Source organism: Medicago truncatula, chromosome 6 (assembly GCF_003473485.1).
Source record: "Medicago truncatula cultivar Jemalong A17 chromosome 6, MtrunA17r5.0-ANR, whole genome shotgun sequence".
NCBI classification, from domain to species: domain Eukaryota; kingdom Viridiplantae; phylum Streptophyta; class Magnoliopsida; order Fabales; family Fabaceae; genus Medicago; species Medicago truncatula.
The window spans coordinates 18,174,849-18,189,847 of NC_053047.1; the positions used below are offsets into that span (position 1 = coordinate 18,174,849).

At 30.4% G+C, this 14,999-nt stretch overlaps 1 protein-coding gene and 1 pseudogene across 1 annotated transcript; both read right to left on the reverse strand.

The window, feature by feature from the left end:
* Window positions 1–1,792: 1,792 nt before the first annotated feature.
* On the reverse strand, window positions 1,793–9,905 carry LOC25496449 (probable polygalacturonase; annotated as a pseudogene).
* Window positions 9,662–10,826, reverse strand: LOC25496450 (albumin-2). The gene has a single exon (XM_013596777.3). It carries the CDS (start codon window positions 10,772–10,774, stop codon window positions 10,094–10,096), a length of 681 nt encoding a protein of 226 aa, XP_013452231.1. The 5' UTR covers window positions 10,775–10,826; the 3' UTR covers window positions 9,662–10,093.
* Window positions 10,827–14,999: the final 4,173 nt, after the last annotated feature.

The following is a 14,999-nucleotide window of genomic DNA, read 5'->3' on the forward strand; positions in this document are numbered from 1 at the left end:
TTTCGTTATCTCCTCCAATGCATCTCTTATATTTAAGAAATAAAGCAATATTATCTGCCAATTTTACAAATAAATATGTAGTTTATGCTCCTTTTGTTTTTTTTTAGGGAATGTAGTTTATGCTACTTAGCAAGTAAAAATTGGTCCATCTACTTAACATAAAAATGCTTTAGTTTGGTCTATACGGCTAATTAGTTTGCAAGCTAGAGGGGGTGAATAGTTTTTTTGAAAAGTTTTTCAGGAGTATAATAAAAAGTGAGTTTAACGAAATCGACTATTGGAAACGTTGACGAACAATCACAATAATATACAAATAAGATAAATCTATGCGCAATAAGGTTTAATCTAGAATTAAGAGATTCACGATACAAATCTTATATTCAATCAAACTTTAATAAACCTTGAACAATGTAAAAAACTTTTAGAAAATTTCAAACCAAACCTATATGAACAAAATTACTAAGCTATCAATTGAAAACACAATGCATATGAAATTGAAGAATTGAACAGATGTTGCAATCAATTGATCTAAACAAATTAGTTAAAACATAATTCAATGAATTAGATTATCTTTTAATGAAAACAACATAGATCAACACTAGCAATTAACCTAACAATTATTCAATTAATCACATGCAATAGTAAAAAGTAAAGAGGATAGGGAAAGAGAGATGCCACCGATATTTTTATAGTAGTCCGCTCTTTCTCGTCATCGCTAGAGCTACGTCTACTCTTGATGAAGTACACCTTCAAGAAGGTCATCCACCTTCAACCCCTATGCAAACACTCCCCCAAACTTCAAATAACCTTTGAATTTCGTGCTCCTTGAATCTTCGAATCCTTGAATACCCGTGCACCCCTTCGAACTCTTCACTCGAGTTTTCGATGCTACGTCCGGTAAGCAATCCCCTTCGACCTCCAGAACGGTTAGAAAGACCCTCAATCCATTTGAGGTGGAATGAGATTATTCACTTCACTTTGGAACCTTGATTAAGCCCAACCAATTTCCTTGAAAGAACTAACTTACAATCCCTACTAGCACCCTAGCAAATCAATGTGACTCAAAGAACAAAGTGATTCTAAGAAAAGTGTTTAATCTTGAAGAATTCATGTGCAATGACTTTTTGAGACCTAGAGTGAATAATTGCAAATGATTCAATTGATTTGTGAGTCGACTCAAATAGCTAAACGAAAAAACTGAAAAGAGAGAAAGACTATGAAGATTGATGCGTGTCATGTACTATTTGAAACGATTCAAACTGCCCAGAAGGAAGGTTGAGACGATTCAGAGTTGGTGTGGATCGATTCAGAGAGAGTCAGAGACAATTTGTGATACGACTCATAGATAATTGAGACAATTCAACATGAATCGATTCATAGATGTTTTGAATCTTTTCACATCAAGTCAAAGGCTTTTTGTGATACGATTGCATAAGTGAGTCGATTCATGCAAAACAAAACACAGTTTCTTTTTTATAGATACCATTTCTTGAGCGACACACAAGCTAGGGTGCTTTAACAGTTTCTACTACGTACCTACGCATAGACTAAACAATGCTAATATCTATTATGCAGGAGAGTATGGATAACATCATCAAAACCTAGAGACTTCAATAATATCCATTATGAATTAGATAAAATGCTTACACAATCTTAACCAACATTTTTTTTTCTAAGCAAATAACAGCTTTAATGTATAATTATGATAACTTTAATTTTATTTTTTAATAACCTAAATAGATGACAGTGAAGTCATTATGTATTACATTCAACATTCTAGTGCATTAGTTGGTCACAAAAATGAGACCCTTCTTAAGGAACAAGTCTTCAACTGAACATTTTCAACAGGCAATTTGTCATCTGGAAATGGACAGCTAACTTTCTCTTCCTTCTCTGACAGCAAGGTTTAGGTAACACATTGCTTGTAACCCCTTCAATATCATTGGAACTTCTTTCCAACATTATGAATAGTCACATTAGAAATATAAACATCTGTAAATGGATCATTAGAGATACCTTCAAGTTTTTCTGAATATGTAACATTATCTGCCATAACATCACTATGATTAATTTCAGTAATGTTAGGAAGTGCTTTTGGATCAAAGCTAGGGTCAGGATGTGATCCATATGAACCTGTCATCCAAAACACATATTTCATTGTTTTCAATTTCATTCCTCTAACAAATATACCTTTCACATATGCTCCTCTACCAACTGCAGTTTTGATTCTAATAGCTGATTATGTATTCATTGCTGTGAGATCTTCAATTCTAATATCTTGGATTCCACCAGACATTTCACTGCCTAATGCAATCATAGCACTATCAGGTGATACACATTTAAGCCTTGTAATTATTATGTGTTGGCTTGGCATTCCAAATTGGATTCCATATTCATTCCAACCACTTTTTATAGCAACACAATCATCACCAGAAACTATTTGACAATCTTCAATCCTCACATTGGTAGAAGAATCTGTATAAATGGAAAATATATATTTTACAATCTTTAAAATATCAAACAAGATAGTTGGTAATACAATGTAGCACCAACACTTCACATTGAAGGCATCTCGAGTGTTTGAAAGGTGTCGGTAACATTGACAAATATGGTTACATAACTTACATTCAAATATTTAAGAGTAAATTACATTTCTCTACCCTAAGAGAAGCTTGAATTACACTCCCCTCCCCTCCCTCTTGTGTTAAAATATACATTTTTCCCCCTTGAAAGGTAAAATTTATACTCCCCTCCCTTATGAGATATTTGAATTACAACCTCTCCCTGAAAGGGAAAGATTGGATGGTTGGTTTGTTTTTAATCGGATTTTTTTTGTTTGAGTTTGAATTTGGTTTCAGTTATTCTTTTCAATCGCACGTCTCAGTTTATTCTCCAATTTCCTTTCTAGTTCTCTTATTGTGTTTCCTTCAAATCATGTTGTTAATTTTTTCTTTTTGCTATCCAGAACATGGTGCTTTTTAGAACATATGCCATCTTCGGCAAAGTAAGGTAGTAAGTTTCGTGTTTGTAGGCAGGATTTCTCATCAATTGAATTATTAAAAATTAGTGTTTGTTTGCTATTTTTGCATTGCAAACTATTGTTTTTGTTTGTGGGGGTTTTAAAATTAATGCAATTCCCAATTATCATTATATGAGAAACTTGATTACTGAATATGTCAAACTGAAAGCAAGGTTAACTGATGCCCTCAATCAAGAAAATAACCTACAAACATTACCACATCCCATTCATAGAATATTGTTAAATTGAAGAGTTGGAGTAGAGTGGCAGCCTGCTATGCAATCAACATGAGTGCAAACGATGCCAGCGGCGGTGAGGATTCCACCAACATGGTTCTATAAGTTTTACTCTTCAATTTTTTCACACTTATTACGGTGATTAATTTTTTGTTCTGCTCATTTCTTCCATGCCTTTTTTTTTCTTCTTTTTCTCCTTTGGTTTTTGTTCCTTCTATAAGGCGTGGTTGTTGACATTGAAATATATAATCTATCTATAACATATTTTTATTGGTGTAGCCTAATTTACATTCCATAAAACTTCTAAAGGGAGTTGGTTTTTTCTTATATTTTGGTTATATTCTAGCCCTCTAAAAACAATAACTGCACAGTGGTTTTTGTTTCCACGGTTTGTGCCTTTGTGAAAGTGGACAACAATTGCATTACATCCTCCTTTTTATTTCTCTTTTCTTTTTCATTTTAGTTTTTATGGTTCTTGCCTTCAAGTATCTTCCTTTGATATTCACATGAGTGAACCAAGCAAAAGCAAAGGAATGGATAAAGGTATTTCTTTCATATTTCTCATGTTGGCTTTTGTTAAATGTTTGTTAAAAAAACTCAAATGATGTATGGCAAGAGGAAAGGATGTCCTTTAAAGAATGGTTAAAGGTTTGCAATTTAATAATGTGTATAATTGATATGGGAATAACAAATACATTAAGCAAAGACCAGAGCAAGGCAAAAATCATGACATTGTTGACACCCATAACTTGATCTATTTGTAATTGCATGAATTTAATAAATCTAAATTTTACTCTATAATAACTTCTTTTTTCTAAATTATTTGGTACCAGTTTATTTATAAAATAATATTAAAATGTTTATCTAATCACGTTTACAAAAATGTTACCGATAAGGGAACTTCTACGGTACACTGACAAAGTGACTGAGTGAGTGAGTGACTGAGTTTTTATGCCATTGTTACCTTTTTTGTTGAGTGTGCTACTTCGTTATCTATTTCAGGCAAATATTCATTCGTAGTTAAAAAGTGGGATATGCGGCACGAGAAAATGGAGAGAGAGGGATGAAGAAGAAGAAGAAAGCCAAATAAAAAGCCTGAGTCGTCTGGGGACCGTATTGGAGACGTGGGATAGACCACTACGAGGGTAAAGATCGCAAATAGAAGAATTCCGAAACCGGACCATCGGATCTGAGATGGGGAAATTCTTGCTCGGGCAAGGGCATCATACAACTCCTTGGCTCGGAAAAGGAGGGTCTCTCCCTATTATTATTTTTCCTACTTACTAATGTGTTTTGATTATTTTGTATGAATGTTTTTTCAGACGTTATATGATTTGCTTTCAAACTAAAGGTTGTGACTTATAATGTAGGTTTCAGGACTTAAATTGTTTCTATTGATTGCTTCCTTTTACATTTTGATGTCATCATGCCTTTACTTATGAAAAATAAGGGAATATGAAGTGTTAATTTTTTTTTTTTCAACCATGTTGTGTTTTCAGAAATTGGTTAGGAATAGCCTATTATTTCCAATACGGGTTAATACGAAATGACGTTTTAATGCAAACAAACAAGTTAACCTTATGGAAAATATCACAGGAAAGACAGTGCAATTTGAATTGGTAGAGAGTGCATGCCATCATTCCAAAGATGGTCTAGAGGAAATTTGAGAACCCTTTTATAAGTTTTGTCTTATATTTATTCTTCTGTTTTTTAAATATTTTAATTTGAACATTATGTAATTCAAGTTTGGTGTTTGACTGCTTATTTTATTCTCCATTTATACTGTAAATGGCATCCATTATTCTCAAGTTTGTGAGAATTGTTTGGCATCCAATGGTTTCTTAAATTATCTTCCAATATTGAATGCAAAGTGCTAAAGAGACTAATTGTGCATTTCGAACCATGGTGAAAGTTTTAGATAATGACTTGATATTATAATGTCCTTATTTTATTGTTGCATCTTGGATAGTATATATGAAGTATGTTAAGTGAGAGACGTGTTAATTATCTTATGTTTAAAATTATTTGTATAAATAAACAATAATTACGGCGTGTTATAATCCTCTCTTACTATTTATGTATATCTCTTTGTTCATGGAATAACTACTACTCAAAAGTAAACTTTCTATTTCAATATACCACTTTTGTTTAAATACACGTGTTTGCGCAATAAAAAAAGCGGACCGACGGACCCGTCTGGATGCCAGTAGTCATAATGTCAAGACTAGTACTAATATTTTATTACCTGGAACTATTCCATCTGTGTTGGGAGAGTCAATTGGTGCAGTAATGGTAAGTCCATGAATTTATAATGTCACTGCATCAGAGAAAGACAAATCATACTATAAAATTAACTTTGAACCTAAAAATATATATTCTTGTCAAACCAAGATGGAGAATTAAACAAAGTAAGATTTGATATTTGAATTTTGTTAGAGAACATAATCTCAATCAAGTATGGCCTGGTGAGTTTCAATTCATCTTTGTGGAACTTGTTCCACCAATAAGAACCTTGACCATCAATTGTTCCATTGAAACCTAATTAATAAATTCAAAATATGTGACATTAAAAATCATTATCAATGAGACAAGATCATAAGATTCATAACCAATTTTAATAGTGATATATAATGAGTCTAGTAGTTTGGTAACAGAAATAACAACATCTATGAGGCCAGTTCCAAAAATGAGACTTTTCTCACCTTCAGGATTTTATTATTACTAGCGGAAAGACGGACACTATCGTATCTATCTATTCGCTCTTTCTACTGCGCTAACGCATGTCATTATTTTATTATGTTTGTTTGTATAATTTTGATTAAAATTTTTAAATTTTTAAATATTAATGAAAATTATTGATATATTGATTTATAAACAAAATATTGTCAGACATATAACAATTATTTATGAACTCAACATATTTTAGTTTGCCTCCATATAAAATAAAGATAAAACAATGATCTTTTATTGTTTATTCTAATAGTAATTAGTAACATCATAACATAAATGTATAATTTACATGTTATGTAAAAGAAAAATTGATATGATTGCGATAAAAAAATATCTTTAAAAACAACATTTTTCGTAAAGTCTCCATATTCTCCTTCTATTTTCCCTACTTTAATGATAACTTTTATTGAATTTTGAGAAACTCATCTTGATAAAAGCTACATATAATTGACCATGGCTGAAAACATGCGTGGAAGATAGATTCCGACATTGGGAATGGTCAGCCCTTGTGACTTATTTATGGTAATAGCAAAATTTAGTCTAACAAAAAACTGTTTTCAACTAAGCACAAAGGGAAGTTATGAACTCACATTTGTTTTTAATTTAATTATGGGCAAGAATGCTTTTTTTTTTTTTCTTTCCAGCATTGCTTCCTGTTAGGATTTCCACATCCAACATATTCTTAAATAAACCACGACATAACAATCGTGTCCCATTACACAACCCATATTGAGGTTCTATGTTTCGCAACAACATCAAAGGTGCACCTTTTTTTACCTTTAAAAAATATGGTGGGATACTTCCTTGAGCAATTGAGTTTAAGAATTCATGTTGATATAAGTTGAGTATCCCCTTCAACCTCGTCAAATGACAACAAAGTATGTTCTTCTCCTGGAAACCGATGATAATTAAAGTTCAATTTTTAACATTCCTTTTTTCTCAAGTTTGTTACTAATATTTTTTTTAGATGATTTAAAGTTCAATCTTTAACGTTATATTTTGCTCACGTTATTGTCACTAATCTTATTTTTAGAGGATTTATAGTACTCTAATCTTTAACAATATTTTTTTAGAGGCTTTAAAGTCCAATCTTTAACAATATTTTTTTCTCACGTTTGTTAATAATATTTTTTTTAGAGGATTTAAAGTCCAATATTTAAAATTATTTTTAGCTCACGTTTGTTACTAATATTTTTTTTAGTGGATTTAAAGTCGAATCTTTACCATTAAATTTTGCTCACGTTTGTTACAATATTTTTTTAGAGGCTTTAAAGTTCAATTCTTTGACAATATTTTTTTGCTCATGTTTGTTACTAATATTTTTTTAGAGGATTTAAAGTCCAATCTTTAACATTACTTTTAGCTCACGTTTATTACTAATATTTTTTTAGAGGATTTATAGTCTAAACTTTAACAATATTTTTTGCTCACGTTTGTTACTAATATTTTTTAGAGGCTTTAAAGTCCAATCTTGAATAATAATTTTTGCTCACGTTTGTTACTAATATTTTTTTAGAGGATTTAAAGTCCAACCTTTAACATTATTTTTAGTTCACGTTTGTTACTAATATTTATTTTTAGTGGATTTAAAGTCCAATCTTTACCATTATTTTTTGTTCACGTTTGTTACAGTTGATCAACGGCTAAGGAAGAGTAACTTATATTAATAAAATAATATGGATTACTAATCCACGTGTTAATTTATAATTGGCTATTTGTATTTGAAAGGAATATTACTAATCCACGTGTTATTTTGTAATGAGTTATTTGTAATTAAAATTAATGGTATTTTTGGAAAGAAAAATCGAACCCAAAAATGTGCTGAAAGAGGTAGTTTTCTTTATATATAGTATAGATGTATAGATTATCGTGAACTTTTGAAATTTTATAAATTCATATTTAATTTGTCATATATTAAAAAGTTCTAAATTTTTGTAAAAAAAAGATTTCAGGGTACTTATTTAGAAGTCAAAAGAAAAAATATTTTTTGAAAATTATCCATTCAACACATTCAAGCTTAAAAACAAAAACTTTTTCTACATAAAATTTATAAATCATTTCCTTTTCAGAATGCTTAACAAATGTCCTAACAACACTTGTCAGCATAACCCAAATTTTTATAGTTAAACTCACACACAACTGTGAGGCTCCGGGTTCGAACCCGAGTCACAACGTCTAGCGAAAAATTAAAATTTTAAGGATCAGAAACGAAATCTATTTTGTTCATGTGAGTTAAAGAAAAGATTACTCGTACATATTTCCTAAATATTATTAAATAAGTGATTTCCACCTGTATGCATCTTTCTCTTTCATTTGTTTTTGTGATTTCGTCGTCTTAACACGATTTTGTTTCTTTTGATATCTCATCTTTTTGCGGTGTGTTTTTTATTTTCCTTCTTAATGCGCTGTTTATTTGATACAATTGAAAGATTAATTTTGTCAAAGTGCAAATGCAATTAATGAATATGGTGTCTTCAACGTTGCAGATCCGGAGACTTGAATATAGACATATGCCTAGACATATGTATTGTACGTTTTATGATACTAATATAAATGTTGTGAATTTATTTGAATATTCATCATTTTTGTTTTTAACGATTTTGAATTTGCTTTTTATCAACGTACTTTATATGAATCAATGTTATTTACTTATAGGTAAAAAAAGAAAATTAAAGATGTCTTAAGTAGTACACTTTATTTTTGACCGAACAACCCCCAAGTACAATACAATCATTCCAAATAATAGTAATACACTTTATATGTTAATTAACAGTATTTGACCTCCGTCCCCGGTGAACTTAGCTCAATAATTTATGTAGAGGTTAGGGTTCGAACCACGGATACCTCACTTCTTCACATTTAAATATGTAAGTTATAGCCACTAGGTTACTAGACAAAAAACAATAGTTGACCTCAATTGATAGTTTTTTTTTTTTTTTATAAGAAACAACATATAACAGTTACATCTTCAATTACATAAATTAGCCATCCTGCACCAGCAAAAATACAGGCAGCATCAAACAGAATAATTTTAACATCTTCAGGCATCACCAGAGGGCGGTATCCGATAGCTGCAATAATTTGGACGATGCAGAATTAAAACAGTTGCAAGCGTGACGAAGGTTAATGCGCGCAATGATACGTCTCCACGTCAAACTTCGTAGTCATCCACAAGCACCAGACTATTGCAAACCGTTTTCCAAATCTTCAAACTCAAGGAGCATATAGAAAAAACATATGGCTAACATTCTCGTTGTGTCGAAAGCAAAACACGCAACACCTATTACGAGGGGATATGAGAACACCTTTACAACACGCAGACATGAACTCAACGGACATCTGATCTGCAGTCTCAAATTCCTCTACAAACAAATGGTAACAGCTTCTAACAGAGAAGCCTTTGGATCAATACTTTCTCTCTTGCAGGCTTTATAATTTCACTATTTTTGACTTGTACCTTATTCCATACTCTTTGTATTATAATTTATTTGTACCAATTGAAATCCTGGTTGCAATTTATATAATAGATTTAGTCACATGATAATTTCTGTTTGACATTATTATTACATTACTTAATTTGTGTGTAAAAATCATAAACGACACTCAATTTGAAACAGAGTTAGTAGATTTTTACATTTAAAAAAAGAAAAAAAGAAACCAAACAACAATGCAATTCTCGCTTACATTTTATTTTGAATGACAAATATATATTATATAGAAAACAAAAGAGTACAATTAATACAACGATTGAGAAGTACTCGATATCAAACACCTATGCTAAAACAGAGAAAGAGTAACATTACAAGAGAAAGGTAAGAACCACAACAAGCAAAGAACCAGAAAAACAAACCACGAGCAAAGGGAACCACCAACGAGGAGAAACCCCAAACCAAACTGAGCAAGACAGAACCAGAAGTCATGCTCCCAGAATTGGACAACAACCAAAACAAGCAAGACATGAAATTAAGGTGCAAAAGTTAAACAGCAATATTGACCTCATGTACCCACTACTAGAAAAGAACAAAATAATAATAAAGAACATTCAAGTTTTGTCGCCAATTCTTTTTTTCTTTTCTTTCTAGAGTGATGTACGATTAGATCTAGCATATTATAATATGCTTCGAAGGGCGGGCCATTCATCCCTTATTAGCTTTATGTAACCATTTATAAACAGACGCGTAGGAAAGCCGTTTCCTAAGTTGATATGTGCATAGTATCGTCCTTTGAAAAAGTAAACGTCACGATTAACAGGGTTAAAATTAAAAGCTGCATCAATACCCCCTTCAAAGACAGTTCCAAGAAATAGTGGGAAATATATGGTAATCTTTTGAGTACTGAGAAATAGTTTATTGGATCGAAAATTAATGACGCAACACTCATCTCCTTTGAATAAGGAAGCGCAGTGATCAGTGTTATGCCTCGCTGCAGCATCTATTCCATTTTCAAATATGGTTCCCTTGAGACAAGGAAACATGGCAATAATTGGACCTGGACCTTCAAGTAATCTGGCATTTTCTGGTGAATTTGGAGAGTAGTCTATCTTCACACATTGATCTCCAGAGAATAAGTATGCCAAATTGTCTTCGGTGTCAAAGGAACTATCTATTTTCCACTGAAACACCGTATTAACAAACATCGGAAACCCATCAGTAATATTATCCGGACCCTTAATTATTTGGTTCTTTTTGCCTCCAGGGGCATAATTCACAACCACATACTTATTTTTCACAAACACGTAACATTCATTCTCTTTAGATGAACAGAATGCAGCATCTACGGAATTTTGCATTTTTTTTATTGGAGGATTCTTTAATTTTTTCTTTTTTCTTTCAAGGTAATGGATATGAAATATTTTGCTTTCCGTTTATGAAAGCTTCCATTTATATAGATGTAATGTTACCGATAATGTGAACACAACATTAAATTTGACATTCATGGTAATAATAAGTGTTTAAGACCTTGCTTCTATGATTTGTGAAAGCCTAATTAAATCCTCTTTCCCAATTTTCTGCATATAAGCATGATGCATCATGGTAATGTGTATACAACTTTTTCTTGTCCCATGTGAGATTTATCAATATTATTTTTGCAACCTGTTTATAATTAGATGGATGATGCAAGAGAAAGATCCAGAACCATGAGTACAACCATAGTCACATAATAGGCATTCGCGTGGGTATGCGGTGCGGGTTCGGATTTGCGGTACCCGACATGAGAAGAATTAGGTACGTATAGGAGTATAGAGTTTCGGTACACGTCGATTCGTAATACTAATGAAAATGTAAAGTATTTGTCAAAGATAAAGATACAAGGCTTAATTATACATTTGATCCCTGAATTAATTTGCAGGTTTCATTTTGGTTCCCTAATTAATAAAAGTTACGTTTTAGTCCCCTAAATATACTTCCGTTAGTCAATTTGGTCTAACTCCGTTAATTTTAAGCGACTAAATGCATAATTAATTAGGGAACCAAAACGAAACCTGCAAATTAATTAAGCGACTAAATGCATAATTAATCCAAGATAGAAACAAATTAATTAAGCGACTAAATGTATAATTAAGCCAAGATAGAAACAGAAATATAAAGCTTAAAAAAAAAATCAAATTTAAGGGACATTTTGCACATAAGTATAAAATTTTAAAAGGGTATTTGCAATTACCACCTTAAAATTGCACAATATTAATGAATTTACCTCATCTGTTAAATTTTTCTGTTAGTAAACATAATAAATTAAGGTTTTGTTAATTTCAGGAAGTAATTTGTTTGTTTACTCATAGAAGTCATAAATAGAGGGAGCGTACAACTCATACTTCTCGTTACCGGAAGCAGTGCATGTTTGTTGTACAGTACAGTTGGGAGCGTGACTTTCACTTCCCATGTTTATTTGTTTTATTTTATTAATGGTGATGGTGACTTTTCACCTCCATTTTCGGTACTAATGGTGATGATAACTTTTCACCTCCCATTTCAATATTATTTTAGAATTGGTGTTGACACATTTGATAAGGTTGAGCCACACGAAGAAAATACGCTTTTGATAAATTTTCTTATCTTCTTATATATTAAAGTTAACATGTAAGTCCTAATTTTAACCTAAATCCTATTGCATAATTTTACTGTTTTAACCCTAATGCTCACACCTAATCTCCTATTTTCATGAACAAAGCAAATCGGCATCGCTTTATTTCCCCTATTGGAATAAAATAGTTTTGAAAGATTATAGCAACATTTTTTTTGTTAATATTACACTTTTCATCCAAATTAGAACTGAACTCTCTTTGTTAAATATCTAACACAAAATGCACCAGAATTTTGCAATCTATATAAACAGGTGGAAAAAACATTTCAACAAACAGTTAAAGAGTATCATTTACGGTAAAGACCAAATATTCGATAAAAGGAAAATTCTTTAAATAAAACATTTTACATGTTGAGGTTAAGAATGAGCTATTTTTAGGTATATAATATAACATTAACATATAATTTTTACAAAAGAATGAAGTAACATTTTGTCAAAAAATAAAATAAAAAATGAAGTAACAAACCAATAATATAACATTGACATATAATTTTAACAAAAGAATGAAGTAACATACGATTGATAAAAATTTAATATTTTTAAGGTGAATAAGTGTGGTGTCTGAAGTTTGAATTTCAACATCTCCATATATTTGGGACCACATATTTCATTTTCTTTGATATGCATTGAGTGTATCGCACGGGTGGAAAGTCTAGTTATACATAAACTCTAAAAATCATAAAATTAGCCCTAAAATTATAAATCATATACTCTTACTAAAATAAAAAAATTAATCATGTACTATAATATAAATCATTCCACTTATGTTTAATTTTTTTTTTGTTATAACGTAAAGATCGGTGCTAGTTAGACCCCAAAAAAAACAAGTTACACCCCAGAATGACTAATATACCCCTAAATTGAACATAAGTAAATTTAATTTACATTAACCTAGATTGAACGTAAGTAAACTGAATTTACACTAATCTTTTATATACATACTATATACATACGTAAACTAAATAACCTAAATTGAACGTAAGTAAACTTAATTTACATTAACATAGATTGAACGTAAGTAAACTGAATTTACACTAACCTCTTATATACATACTATATACACACGTAAACTAAATTTACATTAACCTAAATTGAACATAAGTAAACTTAATTTACATAAACCTAAATTGAACATAAGTAAACTTAATTTACATTAACCTAGATTGAACGTAAGTAAATTGAATTTACATTAACCTAAATTGAACATAAGTAAACTTAATTTATATTAACCTAGATTGAACGTAAGTAAACTGAATTTACACTAACCTGAACATACATAAATTTGAATTTACATTAACCTACATACGTAAACTACACTAACCCCTTTTATATACATACATGTAAACTTAATTTACACTAACCTCTCACTTAAAATCAAATTGACAAGCATATCTCGTACCAAAACAAACAATAAACAAATAGAAACTCATCGAAAATGAAATTCATGAAATTCACTAACCTTTATGAATATAGTACATATCAATGACAAAAATGTTGATTCAGATCTTGGTTGCACATCTATGGTGATTTGTGGATGAAAGGGGGTAAGGGTTCAGAATGATCATAAAAGATGGGTTTTTAAAAATTTACATGAAGAGGGCAATTTTGGTATTATTGTAAAATTTTAAATAAATTTGGGTGTAACTTGTTTTTTTTTTGGGTGTGACTAGCACCAGTCTAACGTAAAATATAACAAAATTATTCAACTTATATTTACTCTTAAAATAAATCATATACTTTTACTAAAATAAAATAAAAAATATAAAACACCAAATTAAAATATAATCCTAAAATTTTAAACTATAACATAATCATCATGCAAATATTTTAACTAAATTAATCAACTAACATCTAATCTAAAAATGATTTATAACATGTAAATCTAATTAAAAACTAAAATAAAAAAATAAATATAAAACACCAAATTAAAATATAACCCTAAAATTTTAAACTATAACATAAGGGATTGTCTAACATGTGCAATATTGCACATGTTAAGACAACTAAAAGTAGTAACTTTTTTTTTTTTTTGAAAGAAGTAGTAACTTTTTATTGAAACCAACAATTAATTATTAAAAATCTACATAGTTAATATAAAATGCACAAGTTCCAAATCAAAGTTACTACTTTAAACTTCTTATCATGTACAAATTTGCACATGATAGAAAAACCCATAACATAAACATCATACAAACATTTTAACTAAATTAAGCAACTAACATTTACTCTAAAAAAGAATTATACTCTGTAAATCTACTCAAAAACTTAAAAATAATAAATCTACTCAAAAACTAAAAAATAAAAACATTTATAACAACAAAAATGTAAGTTAATAGAATTGTAATTAATTACTTGTGATTTTGTTGAATTAATTTGGTTGGGCTTTTTAGAGAAATTTGAAATTTTTTTGGAAGATGAGATGAATAATGGATGAGATAGCTTCTGCCAGATTTATAGCAGCAGAAGATCCTCGACAATTAACTATCAAAGGGGCAAAAATGTATTTACTCGTGGGCCTTAACTTTAGAGTATTGCTGTTGACACATCATGTTTGGCTGAGAAACACCAGTAAAATACCAAAATACCCCCTCTGCAGTTAACTGTCGAGGAAAAATAAAACCGGCTGCAGTTAACTGCCGAGGAAAATCTCGGCAGTTAACTACAGAGGAAAACGAAAAATCCAGAATTATCATCATCATGTTCACGTTCATGAAATTTTTGGATTTGATTGTTGATTTAATTGTGAATTGGGATTTGAATTGATTTTTTTCCTGTTCTGAGTCGAAATCAAGATTTAATGTAGATTTAAATCTTTCTATGAAGTGAACAGCAAGAAGTACAAAGAATTACAAAGAATCAATTAGAAGCAGTTTCAAATGGAAAGGCAATAATCAGAAGCAATTTCTATGAATTGATTTGAATCTTGTTTATGC